This window comes from Labeo rohita, unplaced genomic scaffold (genome assembly GCF_022985175.1).
Source record: "Labeo rohita strain BAU-BD-2019 unplaced genomic scaffold, IGBB_LRoh.1.0 scaffold_604, whole genome shotgun sequence".
Classification (NCBI taxonomy): domain Eukaryota; kingdom Metazoa; phylum Chordata; class Actinopteri; order Cypriniformes; family Cyprinidae; genus Labeo; species Labeo rohita.
This window is the reverse complement of record NW_026129529.1, coordinates 8,204-26,171: the sequence shown is the minus strand read 5'-3', so window position 1 is coordinate 26,171 and position 17,968 is coordinate 8,204. Positions and strand designations below refer to the sequence as shown.

At 36.1% G+C, this 17,968-nt stretch overlaps 1 protein-coding gene across 1 annotated transcript; it reads left to right on the top strand.

Annotated features, from left to right (window-relative positions):
* Positions 1 to 9,974: 9,974 nt before the first annotated feature.
* LOC127161250 (stonustoxin subunit beta) lies at positions 9,975 to 15,225 on the top strand. The gene is made up of 3 exons (XM_051103886.1): positions 9,975 to 10,053; positions 14,143 to 14,189; positions 14,280 to 15,225. Exons 1-3 carry the CDS (start codon positions 10,019 to 10,021, stop codon positions 14,828 to 14,830), a joined length of 633 nt encoding a protein of 210 aa, XP_050959843.1. The 5' UTR covers positions 9,975 to 10,018; the 3' UTR covers positions 14,831 to 15,225.
* The last annotated feature ends 2,743 nt before the right edge of the window (positions 15,226 to 17,968 follow it).

The window sequence follows — 17,968 nt, the reverse complement described above, 5'->3', positions numbered from 1 at the left end:
TGACATCTATTCAGAATTAATTCCAATATAAAGGGTTTGCATATTTAAAGCAGCAGATAACATTGCAGAAAAGCTCTTTGCCACCACTGGTTATACCATCAGAATGAATGGTAAAAGTGTTAATGGAGATAAGATCATTATGCCAGTCTAGCAAATAGAATAATTAAACATAACAGTATCTCAGGGAACCAGCACTAGTTTCAACATCTTTGTCTTGTCTCCTTTAAAGTTGCAGTGAAAAGAACACAACACAACGTTATTTCTATTCCACTACATTGACTAAGTTAGCGAAATTGACTGCTAGATTGGATAGATTCACAGTTTGGATGCAATAAAAACGTAGCATCAATGTAAATGCAACAGCAGGAAATGAAATCTGGTGCAACACTAAGAATAGTGCTGAATTCTCCCACATCCTCTCATCTACTCATAAGCACAGTTTTTTTTACCAATGGTGTCTCAATGAAACATAAAGCAGCTGCAGATCACATCCACTTTGAAACTGCAGCGCACAGGCTTAGAATAAGCACATTGTTATAGTTATAGTTCTGCTTATAGTTCTCCTTCTTGGTGCAAACGGGCCTTTAATCTTTAGCAAGCTTTTGTTATTGGGGATGACGGTATGCTGTTCACCACAGTGATCATGGACATGTTTTCCATGACACATCAGTCACACACTTTAATCTTTAATCAGTAGCTTGAGGTGATAAATTGCTTGTGCTTAAATGACACATACACTGCTAGATAGTGATCGACCGATATTGATTTTTTTATTACCGATACCGATTATTTTGCATAATTATGTGTCCGATAACTGATATGCAGAACCGATATTTATTTACTGTTATAAAGTAAATCAGTGACTGAGTAAATTAAGTCCATACTTCACTTTGATTTTTCCTCCTTTAAGTCATCTTAAAAAGTGTTGAAAATTAGCATATACCAAACAAATATAACAAACAAAACATCATATTTTGTTGTATGTCTCAACTGGTATGTTTTATATATATATATATATATATATTGTTTTCGTCGTTCTATTCTGAAATGCCTATTTAGAACCTATTAAATATGTATTTCTACATATTTAGAAGTGTATTCGAAAAATAATGGTTATAGTAATTGTAATATAATTGTTAATATAATTGAAGGTGTTTTAAACAAGTGAATCTTGTTAAAATTACATGCCGTAGCTATCAGAGCATCAACCCGTGAGTGAACGTAACCTGCATTTCACCCGAGCCCGATGGGCCCCGACTTTTTTACGTCCCTATAGGGCCGGGCTTCGGGCCAATATTCACGTCATAGCTCAGACGCGGGCTATGACGTGATAAATTATACCCCCCCATTTAAACCCGTCCTGTTGAAGCTACAGTCAAATGCTTTTGAGCAGACATCCTTCATGACATGATGTGATAATACAATAAATTGGGTGAGTCTGTGACCTTGTAAACCTGTGCTGGTCAGGGGGGTTTTATTTTAACAGGCGTATAGTTAAGGCTGTGAAAATTATACCCCCCCATGTAAACCCGTCCTGTTGAAGCTACAATCAAGTGCTTTTAAGCACACATCCTCCATGACATGATGTAGTAATAAAATAAATTTGGTGAGTCTGTGACCTTGTAAACCTGTGCCACCAGCACAGGTTAACAAGGAGGATGTGTGCCATGTTATTGAAGCTACATAGAAATTATTATATGCACACAGCTTGTCTTTACAAAAAGCCATAACATATAGTCTGTTCATAACATAAGCTTAATGTAAATGATTGAATGAACGAAAACAATCCTAATAAGTACATACATACATGAGTAAATATATAAAAATAAAATAAAAATAAAAAGTGTTGTTTTTTGTTGTTGTTTTACTTTTTTTTTAATTTATCAATTGTCACTACTGTAATAAGAATTTGGTAATAATTTTCTTTTATTCTTTGATGTAATGACACATACAACTTAAGTGTTACATTGCAGACATTTATTTGCCTCGTTTTATAGCGTGTTATTTATGCGTATATAGGAATGCATACGCGAGAAACAAATGCGATTAACTATTATTATTCCTTATGACATTCGTATGCAAGTTCAGTGGGCAGAGTAAGCTAATACAGTGTTTACTCAAGTCACGTAGTGAACTAATAAGAAATGACAACATCAAATACGACTTGGATGTTAATGCAGCAGAATAATCAATGCAATCTGAATTTAACACCTTTATTTTGGCAATTGGCAGCTTTATTCTTAACCCTGTGGAAGTCTCGACAGTTTACGGTTTGCATCCATTTTACACACGAATTAAATTTCTACTTATTACTTGAAATGTCGACAACGCTTCCACGTAGGCTCCTTGGTGCTTGATGTGTGGAACATCGAAAAATATTCTGTAAAAAAACGAAGAAAAGCCGGACGAAATGCGTCTTTCACGGGGGGGTCGGATTTCGGTACAACACCGGCTCGGAAGGCGTTAAGTGTCTCTATCAGCAGCAGCAGCGAGCGCGCCTTCAACGCAGCGGGAATTAAGAGATCCGCGTTCAAGTGCACGCAATAGGCTAAAGCTTGCTGCAAAGCAGCGGCAAAATTATTACTATTATGTCGAGGGGATTTTTTAATTATTTATTAATAATCTAGTGTTTTGATTTCAGGAAAAAATTGCCGATCCGGACTCGCCATCTTCTCTTTGGACGCGCCTTTAGAGAGAAAAGAATCATTACAGAGTACATAATGAAAGAGTTTTTGTTTTCGATTTGATTTATTTCGTTAAGTAATAATTTTGAGCTCTCTATAGGTATATTTATCATGTCTGTACGGTTTGTATTCGCTGAGTTTCTGTTTATTTTTGTGAAGCGCTCCCGTTGAGACAACAGAATAACGCATAATGATTGTTTTATTAAAGCACCGTGAGTGCACACAAATAAAAGTAGACCCTTTACAGTTCCGAATGAGGTATGACTCTACCTTTAGGAGCAAAAATGACGGAATAATTAAATTGTTTCCACTGAAAGAAATGTGATTAGTGATGGCACTGGCGCCTCCGTGTCCTTTAGCTTTAGCTTCCACTCTCCACACAAACCATTGGGTATGTGCCTAATAGCCCACATTTATCCAAGTTTAACATTGAAACTAACATTGCTTTATACTTTAACTCTTTTAGGCCTATATCTATAGATTTTATTTAAGGCAAGGATTATTAAATAAGTTGAGTTAGAGCTATTTCTTATGACGTTTTAAGCTTATGTGTGACTTCATAAGACTAATGAACATACAACAGAGAGAGAATTAAATTCAGCGCTTTAATTTCCAACATGTGCTCATTCATGGCTGTATATTATTTAATTCTGTATATTATTTAATAAACTAGTTACATATCAGACATTTATGTATCACATCTAATATGAGCATTAATGGCTGTTATATTAAATAAAGTTGACTAATTACAGCAAAGCAAGAAAGTAGTTTATGCTTTACCTTTACACACTGTTGTTGTCTGGTCTCCCCTCAGGCGCGCTGCATGCGGGCAATTCTCAAACACACACACAAGATGGCGGCGTTTATCGGTGAACCCGATATTACAAAACCGATAACCGATTATGGTAAAATGCTTAAATATCGGGAAAAATATCGGTAAATCGATATATCGGTCGATCTCTACTGCTAGATGACTATGTCAAGACAGGTATACTGTTAAGGATGCTTAGTGTGAAGTTGTTTTAATAAGCATTTCTCCAGAAAAGCTGCAACCCATAATCAGCCCTAACAAACAGCATGTTTTGAACAGCACTAGCTGTAATTTTATCAGACACTCATTATTATCAATATTTAATTATACAAAGCGGCATTCAAATAGTTTGAATTACTCAACTAAATTTAAAAAAAAAAAAAAAGAGACTTACCCTACTATTTAGAGTCCTGGTTCTCTGGTGGAAATCTGAAATGGAGACACATTGTTATACAGTGTTCCTGGACAATTTCTCAATTAAGTTGTTGTATACTGTCTAGCCAACCATGCTGAATTTCACTATCAATGCACAAGTCAATCATCTCAGTTAATCGTAATCTCACAAACTTCAAAATTAACACGGCTTCATCCACATCAAATTATCTTTTATCACATTATCATATCTTTTAAAGCAGTAGTTCTTCACTAAATTAAATATAAATTAATGTTAAAACACAATGAGCTGGTTTCACAGACAGGGCTTAGATTAAGCCAGCATTAGACCATCGTTCAATTAGAACATTAAAGTAATTTTTATAAATGTTCCTTATAAAAGATATTACTGGTGTGCATCTTGAGATGAAACAAGGCCACTAACGTACAGTATTTCAGGATCAATCAGTGCAGGTTTTTTCAGTTGAAACGGCTAAGACTTGCATTTTAGTCTGGGAATAGGCTTAGGCCTTGTCTGTAATACTGGTGAAATACATTTTAGTGTAATCTTTATTTGAGTCAAGTTTTTGTTTATTTATTGCTGTACATTTAAGTACAGTATTTTATTTTTATTTAATATTAATATTTGTATTAATATTTATGTAACTTTTAGTTAAACACATTTTAATTTAATCATTATTTAAGTTTTATTTTTATTTATTTGTTTGTAAGCACAGTGCAGTGTTAATATTCAAACTGTTAAAGTGGCTGACAACAAAAAATATTCTTATTAGGAATAAAACTGCCTCATTTTTTAACTGTGAAGAGCTGTTGCTGAATAGTTAGGCATACTACTCAACTGTATTTTAATGTTGGTCATTATGGTTTTAATGTTACTTGGAGAAAAATATTTTCTGAGGTGGTACTTTAAAGTTTGAGAACCGCTGTTTTAAAGTAAGATGTTCCGATTTTCAGTACAAATAACAGTTCATTCTACATAATTTATCAAAGCACTTCTGCTATTACTACCTGTTCTGTGAGAAGCAGGACGTGCAATGATAGAGAAGCACTTCCACTGGTTGCAGTCTGCAGATGATATCCTACATTTATGTGTGGAACTCTGATTGCTTTCGTAGGCTACTGAATGGATAGAAATCTCTTTCATTTAAAAAAAAAAAAATCTAACCATTTGGAAGTAGAACGCCGTCCCCCCCTTAAAGTTCACTCTCTGGACTCCATCCCCTGTGATTTAAACTTGTTGACTTTTAAAATTTTTGACAAATATATGAAATAGGGGTGGGCGATATGGCAAAAATATCATCTCACAATTTTTTTCAGAAATATCATGATTCTATGTCTTGTTGGTTTTACTATTTTGCAAGTTGTCTGAGCAGTACAGCTAAAATAATTTTTCTTTTTTAAAAACAAAGCCTTTCAAGGTAAACTATATATAAAACAAATGGCAGATATTTAGGCCAAAGTGAGTGAAGATAAAAATCTTTGTCATCATTTTATCTTTGTTATTAAAAAATGAGAATAAAGATACACATTAGAAATAAACATAATACAAACAAAAAAAGTTTTTTCAGGTACAGTAGGCATATGTAGCAATAGCATTCAAGAAATGGAATTAACAAATATAAAAAGTAAAACACTATTTACTTAAACACTATAAACATTAATTGTAGCCTACATTGATTCTTATTAAAGCAACTTTGTTAAAGTTCTTCAGTCAGGAGCATGTTTATACCATCATTTACTCACTATCAGGTTGTTTTATTGAGTTTTCTTGTCTATTTGATCATTTCTATTACTAAATTCTTCATAATATCTTATTCTGTGTTTAGCACAAGAAAGAAATTAATACAGATTTGGGGCAACATGTAAGTGAGTAAATAATGACAATTAAAATTTTTGGGTAAACTATCCCTTTACTGACAAGCTGCAGCATGTTTAGTACTGTGGCTTTAAGAGCTGCACCTAATATACAGGCACACATACTATTTCTCTCAATTGTTTACTTTCACATTAGACATGAGCAACTGAAGAGTTTGGTTGCAAAACGCGATAAACGCCATTTTTTGACATTTGGATTTTATTATTGGAAATCACTGTTCAGATGTACCTTAATCTATGTGTGAAATGCTGCCATTAATACAATTTAAGAATGTACATTTTAGGCCTCCTATAAAATGTATTTTTTCACAAAACGCGATATCCGCCAGACCAGTTTCTTTACAAAGTGCGATATAACCAGGGTTCGAAATTAACACCCGCCAACCCGCCAAATGCGGGTTAAAAATCATTTTGGTGGGTATTGATAAAAACTTACCAGCCAGTTTGGCCGGTGATGCATGAGCCAATCATGCAAATCATGTCAGAGACGCTCTGGGTCGTTTGTCCCCTCCGTCCTACATTTCACATGAACACTACACTACGGGTGACGTTTTAGATACCTATTGGCAGCAGCGCGCAGATACTGTACGCTTCGGTTTGCTGGTCCAATCAACGACGACAAGAGCGCGAAAATACAAACAAGAAATAGGAAATATCGGATGAGCAAAGAGGACTGAGCTGCACAGCGAAATAAGCTAAAATCAAAATGCTGCGGTGGTTAGGACAGACGTCAGGATCACGCGAGCGCAGCATCCCCTGGGAAGAGAGTCAATGCCGGTGAAGTGCTCCGAGTTTGCTCATTGATTTAAGGATAATATCAAAACAAAAAACATATATTTTTAAAAAGAGGATTCAACAGGCTAACTATAAAAAAACGTTTACCATTTAATTGTTTATACTGTAGGCGAGCTGTCAGTCACGTAGGCTACGTTTATAGCGTTTTGCAAAAAAAAAAAAAAAAAAAAAAATTTTTTATGTTATGTTGTGTATGTTCTGGCCAAAACTAACTCAGAATCTTATTATTATTAATTAATCTTTGTATATACTATATCATATATTTATGATGTATTGTTTTTTTAACCAATTTAAGATGTTTGACAATGTTAAGATAAATATGTTGCATTTCGGCATGATTTTTGACTTATTTATGAACTATTTATGGACATAAAATTAAATAAAAAATATCCTGGATTTGAAAAATATTGTGTCCCTGGCCTTCACTGAGCTCAAGTAATAGTTTCATGTACAAAAATTGTGAATGAACTTGACTGTTGATGTCTTAAATAATAATGTCAAATAACCAACATTTCTCAAAATGGATATATCTCGTTTTGCAACGAAACTCTTCAACTGTGTTTTTATGTAAACATTTGTGTGTTTTGACATACATCACTTAATTAGTTCAGTAATTAGGCGCTATTTGACAGGCTTTTAGTGTGCGCGCGCTTCAGGTGTACCTGCAATGGAAAGCCCACATCAGAACAGCGCACATGTGAAATGTTTAGCCGGCAAGACTTTAAAGCAAAAAATGTACTTTTGTGATTGTGAATAAGTGCAGTGTGCCATGAGTGTAACTCTACTGCTGAATTAACACTCATGTGAATGTATGTGGCATTGTACAGTATAGCAATTGTACAGTTTTGGGGGTTCTGGTTAAAGACTGGACTCTATGTGGTTTACTGAAGGCTGAGATTGGGTCCCACATAGCAAGAGAGCAGGTGAAAACCATTGAATCAATGTCAAACATAGTTGATTTCTCAATGTTAATGGCATTAAATTAATATCAATTTTGCACCCTCAATTAATGTTGAAAAAAAATTGACATTTCAGCAAACCACCATTACTGTGATCAGTGATTTCTTTAGTTCGGTTCTTGATTCTTGCCTTTCACTGAGTCAATTTTTTTTCTGTGCTACAATAGTGTTTCAATGCAAATACTTATGCTATTAAAAAGAGATGTTTTAAAATTAATTTAAAGTAGATTACTTGTTGTGATGGGTATCAAGCTGCAATAAAGTTGAGAAACAATACTGAATAATATTGATGATCTTTTATTACTGATGTAAATGTTCTGTATCAAAAATCTGTGGCAAAACACAGAAAGATTTAGACATCAACACTCAACATACAAACCTCAACAATGGTGACAATCATCAGACTAATTCAAATAAACAGATCAACTGCAATGCATGCAGGGAATCATGAATGAGTTTTTACTATGTTGATACCCAGCATGCATTTTTGCATAAACTTTTCTTTTGCTGATTGTCACCATTGTTGAGTTTCACATGCTAATATTTGATGTCTAATTGATTCAGCCATTTAAAGATTTTTTTGTAATCTCTGTTGACTCAAAGTAGTATGATGCTGTACATCTACTTTATTCTCACATTGCAGTATCACATATTATTAAAAAACCCAACACACTTGTGAGCAATTATTTATATAATGATTACAGAACAATTACAGTCATCATCATCAGATCCCAATGGATCATAGTTTTCATTGTCTCAAACAATGCATTTTAGCACAATGTTATGAAGGACAAAGAAAATCTAACATTAAAGTGCAAAGAGTCAAGAGCCCAACTAAAGAAAACTCACTAGAAAAAACAATGGTGGTTTGTTGAAATTTCAATTTAATGTTTCAACATTAATAGCAGGAGAAATAGTTATATTAATTCAACATCATTAACATTGACAATTCAACTACTTTTAACATTGATTCAATGGTTGCTTGGGGGTAGCGCTATTAAAACTTGTTGTGACCCAGTTCAGAGCTAGCTACAAGTTATAAGTTTTGGCCCAGAACTGGGCCAGATGTCAATTGCTATGTGGGATTACAGTACAATGTCATGCATTTACATGAGTGTTAATTCAGCAGTAGAGTTACACTCACGGGACACTGCACACAATTCACAATCACAAAAGTAAATTTCTTGCTTTAAAGTCTTGCCGGTTAAACATTTCAAATGTGTGCTGTTCTAATGAGGGCTTTTCCATTGCAGGTACACCTGAAGTGGCAGAACTGCGGCTAATAGAATAGCACGATACTACGATATTTCTGAAAAGCAGATAGTGGAGACATTTTTAACTTCCATGATCAAAAATCATCAAATCGCACACATATCATATTTTATAAATATATTTTGAAGTAAGGATCTGCGGGAGGGCGTAAAGCTTAAGCATTAACATTAACGTTAACGTTAACCCATCACTAAAATGACCACACGTTAAGCTTTCAAAGTAAAACTTAATAGAAGCAGTTAAAATTGGTCAATTACATATAATTACAGACCCGTGGATTGTTTGCTTTGTGTTAGCATGCCCTTTGATAACATAAGAAGTGGCTAACATTAATTCAGTACCTTACCGAATTTTCAAACTTTTACTTTAAAGAGTGCACGACATAATCAATGAGAAATTAATTTAATAATATAACAGTTTGGTCACACTGTCACTTGCCTTGGTGAAGTTTATGGCTCTGACGATGTAGTACCGTGTCGATCGTGACTACAACTCCAGAAAATTTAGCGCGCTCGTTTCCACCGCTACGGCCCTAATGCTTCCCTTTTGAGGAACTCAAACTGCATCCTCTAGGGGTCGCTATGGGAAACGCCATCTCCATGACCCGCGTCTGAAGCCTATATACAAAAATGACAACAGTGTTGGCCGGCGACAGCCTATGACGTTACTTCCAGCGCGACTCGTCGCTGCTGGTGCGTCACTACCGGTGCGACCACATTATAAAAGGCCACCGGTAGAACACAACATCCTCTTCTTCGTCTTCACTGACCTTTTGTCTGTAACCAAGTTCGAATTGAGTGCATGTTTCTCACCAGAGGTTTTTAATGACGGCTCACGTGTGACGATGCATGGTAGAGCAAGCACTTTTTGCTCCCGAGGGAGTTTATTGCGCTCATTTTATTCTTTGCTTGTCTCTTGCAAGAGGCAAGCACGCTCTGATACCGGCACCTTTCATACGTTTTTTGGGCTGTACATGTATAGTGAGGAATAGTGAAATCAGCTCTCGAGGGAGTTGCATTTATTGCTTGTTGCTAGAAACAGGCATGTTCTCTTACCTGCTTACACGGGGCTCGCGGGCTGTGCGTGGGTGTGGTGAAGAGTGGTGCTCTTTAGGGAGCTGAAAGCGATCGTCGCATTCAGTGCTTGTTTCTGGCGAGAAACTCGCAGGCTCACGGGCTGTGTGTGTATGTGTGGTAGAAAGCTGCGCTTCCAGCTCTCAAGGGAACTGGATGTGCTCATCGCGATGTATTCGCAAAGAAGGGAGGTGAGTCTTCACTGTATACCCGAATTTACATGAGTGTGTTTGCCTCTCGCGGCATTGACAACACATTCGCAGCGGCGGCTTCATCCCGCTTGATTCCTGGGGGAGTCTGGTGTGTGGGCGGAGCGTGTTCGGTTCCCGGGGGAGTTGAACATATGCTGCGCGTCGCGGTTGTGGTGTTAATTTTCTGCCAATACTCGGGTTTATGGACAGAAATTTAAAGGGGACTTCCCTAGTAAAAGCCATCTGAGGGTGGCCATATTATGTGATTAAGTGCAGCTATCTGAGGCTAGCTGCGTGGTGACTTCCCTTCCTGGAAGCATAGCTGTCTGAGGATAGCTATGTGCTGGTTGGGGCTGTGCGAATGGTCAGATGCAATTGCCGGTTGGTCATGGATCTCATCTGCTGTTGGGTGGGGCTGCCTGTGCTGCACGGTGCCGTGGTTCGCTGATGAGCTGCGCAATGTTGCATGGCTTGTCGGTGGGCTGCAGCTCTGTATGGTTGTGTGCGCTCCGTCTGGCTGCGTGTGCTGCCGGGATGCACGTGGTGGTTGCATCCGATTGTTTGCACAGCCCTAGTGCTAGTTAAGACCCTTGTTTGGTGTTCTTGATAGCACCTTTCTGCCCTTCCTACAGCCAGCTATCTGAGGATAGCTAGGTGCTAGCTCGTATTGCTCCCCTTCCTAGGGTTTTTTTTTTGCCCCTGCCTAGATGGTGCTATCTTCCCTGTTAGGGCTGTAAGTAGATGGCCCACTATGGTGGTGTGGGCAGCTTCTCAAGGGGGTCTGCCTGGGCTAACTGGAGTCATGCAAAGAACCACGGATGGGTGAGTCGATCTTATTATGTGTCTAGTCTCCTTTTGCTGTATTTTTTGGACTTGTCTCTTGTGTTTTTTTGTCTGTTTGGTAGGTCCTCTTCAAGCACCCCCCTCTGGTCTTCTGACTATGGTTGTGGCCTGCTTGTCCTTGGATCTGCCTTCGATGCCTCTTTTGGCTTTCAGGTCCTCACTACAGCACTATAATTAGGGTTACGACCCTACCTCCAGGTAAGCTCTTCAGAATTTTTTTCTTCGCACGAGGTTCCTGGTCCCCCTGACTAGACATGTATGCCTTAAGAGGCCACCTAACCGAGGCACTCCGTCTGCGTCCTGCCCTGAGGGGCTTCCTGTTCCAGGGTATCCACCCAATCATCATACAGACCTATCCTCATACCATCTTGGTGATTTAGTGAGGGCTGGGGACGCTGCTGCTTTTTACGTAGCTATACAGTGCTTTCTCTGCTGACAGGGCATGACGATGCTCCCCTTGCTACGGGAGGGTTTTTCTTAGAGCATGTCATCCCTGGGCGGGTCAGGTATTCCTCCTGTCTCTCAGGAGTTTGAAGCCTGCCCCAACGCACTGGCCTCTCACGCTGGTTAGGTGTATCGGCTACATGGCAGTATTATCAGACAGCTGGCTGAGGCTAACTGTCTGCTTGGAGTAGCGATGCTCCCCTCATCTTGAGGGTCTGCTTTGAGCATTGCCCCGACGGGGCAACCGAGGTTCACCTTTACTGCCTCCCCCTTGGAGCTTTGTTAAGCCGGCAGTGCTCCCCTCACCCTGAGGGTCTTCTTATTTCACCGTTTCTCAACGGTACGTCTAAAAATCCATTCTTATGGTAAGGCCCACACGAACCCTTGGGCGCTTTCTCAAATCCATGTATATGGTAAGTGCACACATAAACCCTGGGGCACTTTTCTAAAATCCACGCTGTGGTATGGAATGCACTGGAGCTCTGTGTCCATTCTAAAATCCTATTGCCCATACCCTTTCTCGAGATGGTTAAAACCCCGGTCACCTTGGGGTGACCATACTTCTGAAGAAGTATGAATAGAAAATGAATAGAATCCTGTTAACTCTGAAGAATTTTTTGGGGGGCCATTTTGCCTAATATTATTATTATTATTATTAAGAAAGGGGTCGGGTTGGGATTTGAACACAAGACGCATTGTGTCAGACTTTCCCATTAATTTTCTCTACAGTTCTACCACCAAACCTTGTGAAACTTGAAAAAGTCTTGGGCATTCCGGAAGTATAAATAGAAATTTTCCTGTAAACTCTGAAGAAATTTGAATAATGCATGTATAAATGTGAAGAACTGTTCAGCTATATATATGCTATATAATGCATTGTGACAGGCTGCCATTCATTTTCTGTAAAATTCTGCACTAAAACCTCATGAACACAGATAGAGATGGTTGTTAAGAAAAATAATGTTCATGTTAACTCTGAATATTTGCTCCTTTTTTTCTACATGCATTATTAAAATTTCTTCAGTGTTACAATGTATTTTAACAGACTTTATTTTTCCAGAAAACTCCACAGTATAATATATTCGAAGTGTATCTTCTATAATGTACAATAGAAATACGTTTTCTAAATACATTTCTAAATAGTTTTCTAAAGCGGCTTTTTGGCCGCTTCATGTCTCCGTAGCGTAATTCCAGTAATAGACACCACAAATATATATATATATTAGTGGTGTCAATTGATCAAAAATAAAGATAAAACAGTAATATAATGAAGTATAATTGCAATATAAAATAAGTTTCTATTTTAAAATACTTTAAAAATAAAATTATTCCTCTGAAATGTTTTTTTTATCAGCAATTACTTCAGTCTTCATTGTCTTCAGTCACATGATTCTTCAGAAATAATTTATTTTTGAAATCATTTTGAGTTATTTTAAATTGTAATAATATTTCACAACAATTTATTTAATTATATTTATTTCTTTTTTAGAACAGCATAGCAAGACCCTAAAAACTAGGACTGTGTTCAATACATATGACAAAGTACTACTTGATAAGGGTATTGATGCAGCTGTTTCTGTATCAGTTCACAGCAGGCAGGTGCACAGCAGTGGAGCGCACTTAATTTAAATAAAACAAAAACAGTGAATAGAGTATATTATATGCTACTACAAAGTTGAATCTGGACACAGAGGAACACAACTGAGGTTGCCTGATATAAAGAGACATAATCACTGAAACAGATTCACATCTGTAATATTGAAATATCTGCTACATGTCTTACCTATTTTTGTCAACCTGGCAACCATGTGAATGTTCTCTCTCTCCACTTTAGATAAAAGCTCTGCTTTCTAAAAACACCATAAACTTAGTTTAGTGATCAACACTTCATAATCTATTCTCAGAAAAATGTAATTGATCAAGTGTTCATTTATGATGGAGAGAATGTGTATGTATGAATTACTTCCATTTTTGCTGTGTTTATCATTTATCAGTGCAGCTGTGACTTTAATTGATTCAAATAACAGTGATGTTATAAACTCCTTGCAGAGGAAGATCATGCAGCTCTTCAGCAGTTAAAATATTTTATTGGTAAAATTTGCAGGTCAGCGCTGAAGTTTCTGTGTCTGAATGTGTGTGTGTGTGTGTGTGTGAAAACAGTGAACTTAGTTTACAACACTTCATTAGTTTACATTTTTTTTTATTTTTATTTTTTAAGGTAGAGATTGTGTTATTATTTGTGCAGTGATCACCTACCAGCAATGTGAAGATGATTTTATGAATATATGAGCTCAACTGTCTGTAGTTATCAATGATCAGCTGTTTCACTCAATTCTGCTGAAATTCACTGCAGTCCTGTATCCAGATACACAGCCCTATTAGCAACCACACCATGTACCCTAGCAACCACCTTGTGTACCTTGGCAACCACATAGCAACAGCCTAGCCACCACTCCAATTACCCTAGCAACCATATAGCAACACCGTAGCAACTACCCAGAACGTATTATCAACCACACAGCAAGTAACTTAGCAACCATATAGCAACAGCCTAGCAAGCACCTTAGCAACTACATAGAAACGCTCTAGAAACCACCCAGAACATCCTAGACACTACATAGTAACACCCCAGAAACCACATTGAGTGTCTTAGCAACTGCATAGCAACCACCCAAGTACCTTGACAACTACATGGCAACTCCCTAGCAACCACCCTGAGTACATTGGCAACTGCATAGCAACACTTTTGTTGACTGTCTGAATGTGTGTGTGTGTGTGTGTGTGTGTGTGTGTGTTTTCTAGTGTGGATCATGGAGGAGAATCCAGGATTACAGCAGGACTGAAGAAATGTACGTCTACAAACACACACACACACACACACACACACACAGCTGTAGTGATTGTTGTTGTGTTATAAATGTGTCTGTTCTTGTGTTCAGATTCCTGTTTTCTCACACTGGATTCAAACACAGCAAACAATAAACTCAGTCTGTCTGAGGAGAACAGAAAGGTGACACATGTGAAAGAGTATCAGTCGTATCCTGATCATCCAGACAGATTTGATGATGAGTATCAGGTGTTGTGTAGAGAGAGTGTGTGTGGACGCTGTTACTGGGAGATTGAGTGGAGTGGAGATTATGTGTGTATATCAGTGTCATATAAGAGCATCAGCAGGAAGGGACGGGGTGATGAGTGTTTGTTTGGATCTAATGATCAGTCCTGGAGTTTGATCTGCTCTTGCTCCAGTTACTCATTTAGACACAATGAGATAAAGACTGTTCTCCCTGTGAATCCCATCAGTCGTAGAACAGGAATGTATGATGAATATATCAGTAGAATAGGAGTGTATGTGGATGTGAGTGCAGGAACTCTGTCCTTCTACAGCGTCTCTGACACAACGAGTCTCATCCACACAGTCCAGACCACATTCACTCAGACGCTCTATCCTGGGTTTTATGTTTATTATGGATCATCAGTGAAACTGTGTTGATGAATGAGAATAGACTGATGAGAGATTCTACCCATAATGCTTTGAGCTGCTGATGAATCAGTAAGAGTGAGATGTTATTGAGTCTCTTCATGACATTAATACTGCAGCTCAACTTCTGTCACTCAAATAACAGAATAAATGTGTCAGAAATCACCATATAGACAGAAACATCAGTGTGTGTGTTTGTGATTTTATTGTTGTGTCTCATCAATAATTCATTTTATTACAAAGTGTCAAAATGTCACAATCATGATTGATGAAGAACATGTCATTAATTTCTCTATTTTTTGTACAGAAATAATAAAACAATGAAAAATCAACTTGAGATTTTAATTGATGTTTGTATCATGAATGTAATCGATTCCTCACAAGACTGAAATGAGTTTCTGACATTATAAAATATGACATTAATCACAGCATTTAATAAAATATATTATTGTAACTAAAGCTGTAATAAATGATTAAGATTTTTTTAATAAGTGAAAGAAGCTGTCAGAATAAAAAATTCTGAGATTCATGTTTTAATCACAGTATATTTATAGACAAAAATTATATTTTTTATTTACTGTTTTTTTTTTTTTTGTAAATTGAATTGATATGATCAAGTATTATATTATAGATATAATGCAAACATTACTTCAGACTGTCATATTTTAAACCAGAACACACGTTTTACTAATCACCGGCACCTGTGCATCCAATCACACCACAGTATAAATATGTAATACCCGCTTGTGTTGCTCACCGTATGCTATCATACAAACCTGGTTCCGTCAAATGCACACTTCTCCGCTTGTGTTCTCTCTTCACGAGTTTCTCCAGGAAGATTCGGACTAGAACGTCTCTGTGAGGGAAGGAGATTGAAAGACATTTAAAGGGAAGTGACTGAACTCTGCTTGTGAACTGATTACTTGCCTATTTGGATATTAACAACCGGGAGCAGTATCCTATATATATTTTTGATATAACCTGCAAATAAACCATTTGACTTCTCTGCCTCTGCCCTTCTGTGCCAGCGTGACACTGATATATTTGTATCAACACTTTTTATTAATTTTAATTATTTCAAATTCAATTACTGTAATTATAACAAATCAATAAAAAAATGTTCTGGTTATAATAATACTCCTGTGCTCTTAAATAAATAGTATGTATGTAATAATGCATTTAGTAATAATAGTAACAATAAATAATAAAATAATAACAATAATAAATATTAATTTTATATAAGTAAAAACTGTAATACTATGAATATTACAATAATCATATATCAATAAAAGTCAGCATTTTAATAATAAAATAAAATTATTTTGTCTATTTTTAAAATGTAAATTATAATAAATATGATAATAAAGTACTAAAATAATAATAATAAAGCAATAAACATAACAAATTTATCAGTAAAATTAATTATAATTTGATTATTCAAATTACAAAAACAAAACTTAATGCAATAATACTAATTTAATATTTTCTTAAAGTCAATAGATATCATCTTTTTTATTCAGTAAAAGCCAAAATATGATTTAATATAAGATAATAATAAAATAAAGCTGTTGTAATTGCAATAATAATATTGTAATATAAAAAGGTAAAAACTCATTATTCATTAATAATAATAATAATAATAATAATAATAATAATAATAATAATAATAAATGAGAATTTAAATACAGATTTTTTTTTTTTTTTTTTTTACTTACAACTACAACTTTTATGGATTTGTTATCATTTAAATAGTATTTAGCAAAGCTCTTATTATTATTATTATTGTTATTATTATTGTTGTTGTTGTTGATTTGTTCTAATTGTTTTTTTTTTTTATATTTTATTTAAAGCTTTTTTACAGTAAATAAACCCACAAATAGTACAATTAAATACATATACACCTCCATAAACATACACTGTTCATATTGTGTACTTATTTAAAAAAAAAAAAAAAAAAAAAAAACAACAACAACAATACACACACGTACCAATACCAATACCTACAAATCTCCCATTATAGAAAAAAGCAATTATTACACACTGCTATACTTTATTAACCACCCTAATTTAATTCAATTATCCTTGATAATCTTTCAAATATTCAAAGGACTTCCAGATCTGTACAAATCTCTTTGGTTTACCTGCAATCTCGTATCGAATCTGTTCCATATGTAACACACTACTGAGCTCTGTAAGCCACATCTCAAATCTAAGTGCAAACTCTTTATTCCACAACAACAAAATTGTCTTTTTTGCTATGGTCATCCCATATTGAACTGTTTGGATTTGATTGAAACTGTAGTTCTCTAAGAAAGGGGCCCAGCCTAATATTGCAACCAGAGGGTCATGAGGAAAATTTTAAGTACCTTTGAGTAGAAACCAAAAACCTCAGTCCAAAATTTACACATTTTTGGGCAAAACCAAAATAAGTGAGCCAATGTACCGTCATTAGACTTGCATTTGATACACAGAGGGATAAATACTATGTAATTTGGTGCGAGAGTAATGTAATCTATGGACAACTTTGTATTGAACTGAAAATTTGAATTAATAGAACAAGATCTAATACCTTCGAGGGCCTTGGTCCAGTTACCTTCTGAAATATCTAACCCCAAATCCTTTTCCCAAGACATTTTTAAGTATTGCGTGGAAGGAGCTCTAAAGTCATTAAAATATTCAACATATTTAGAGACAAGGCCCTTTGAGTCAAGTTCAGAGGTCATACATAAATAAAGATATTCAGGGGGCTTGTAAGTTTCAAAGTGAGGGATATTACTTTTAACATAATTCCGTACTTGTAAATATCTGAAAAAGTGAGAGGGAGGTAGACCAAACTTTTGTCTAAGCTGAGCAAAAGAAGCAAATACTTTGTCTATATATAAATCTCCTATAGACAGAACTCCTTTTTCTTTCCATGATAAAAAGGTTCTATCCGTCTGTGAAGGAGGGAATGCATGATTACAAGCTATGGGGGTAAGAGAGCAGGTCTGAGAGAGTTTAAAGATCTTTCTGATCTGATACTAAATCTTAAGAGAATTTGCAGCCATAGGATTACATTTCTTAAATGTTCTGATAGGTTTGTTTTCTGCAAAGAGTAAAGCAGGGAGGGAGGATTCCTGCATGTCCCTCTCAATAGCCAGCCAAGCAGGA

Excerpts from the sequence above, each read along its gene's own strand:
- LOC127161250 (XM_051103886.1), top strand. The coding sequence starts at position 10,019 with ATGTGCTCATCGCGATGTATTCGCAAAGAAGGGAG. Across the intron at positions 10,054-14,142 it reads TGTATTCGCAAAGAAGGGAG|TGTGGATCATGGAGGAGAAT; the intron begins GTGAGTCTTCAC and ends TGTGTTTTCTAG. Across the intron at positions 14,190-14,279 it reads TACAGCAGGACTGAAGAAAT|ATTCCTGTTTTCTCACACTG; the intron begins GTACGTCTACAA and ends TCTTGTGTTCAG.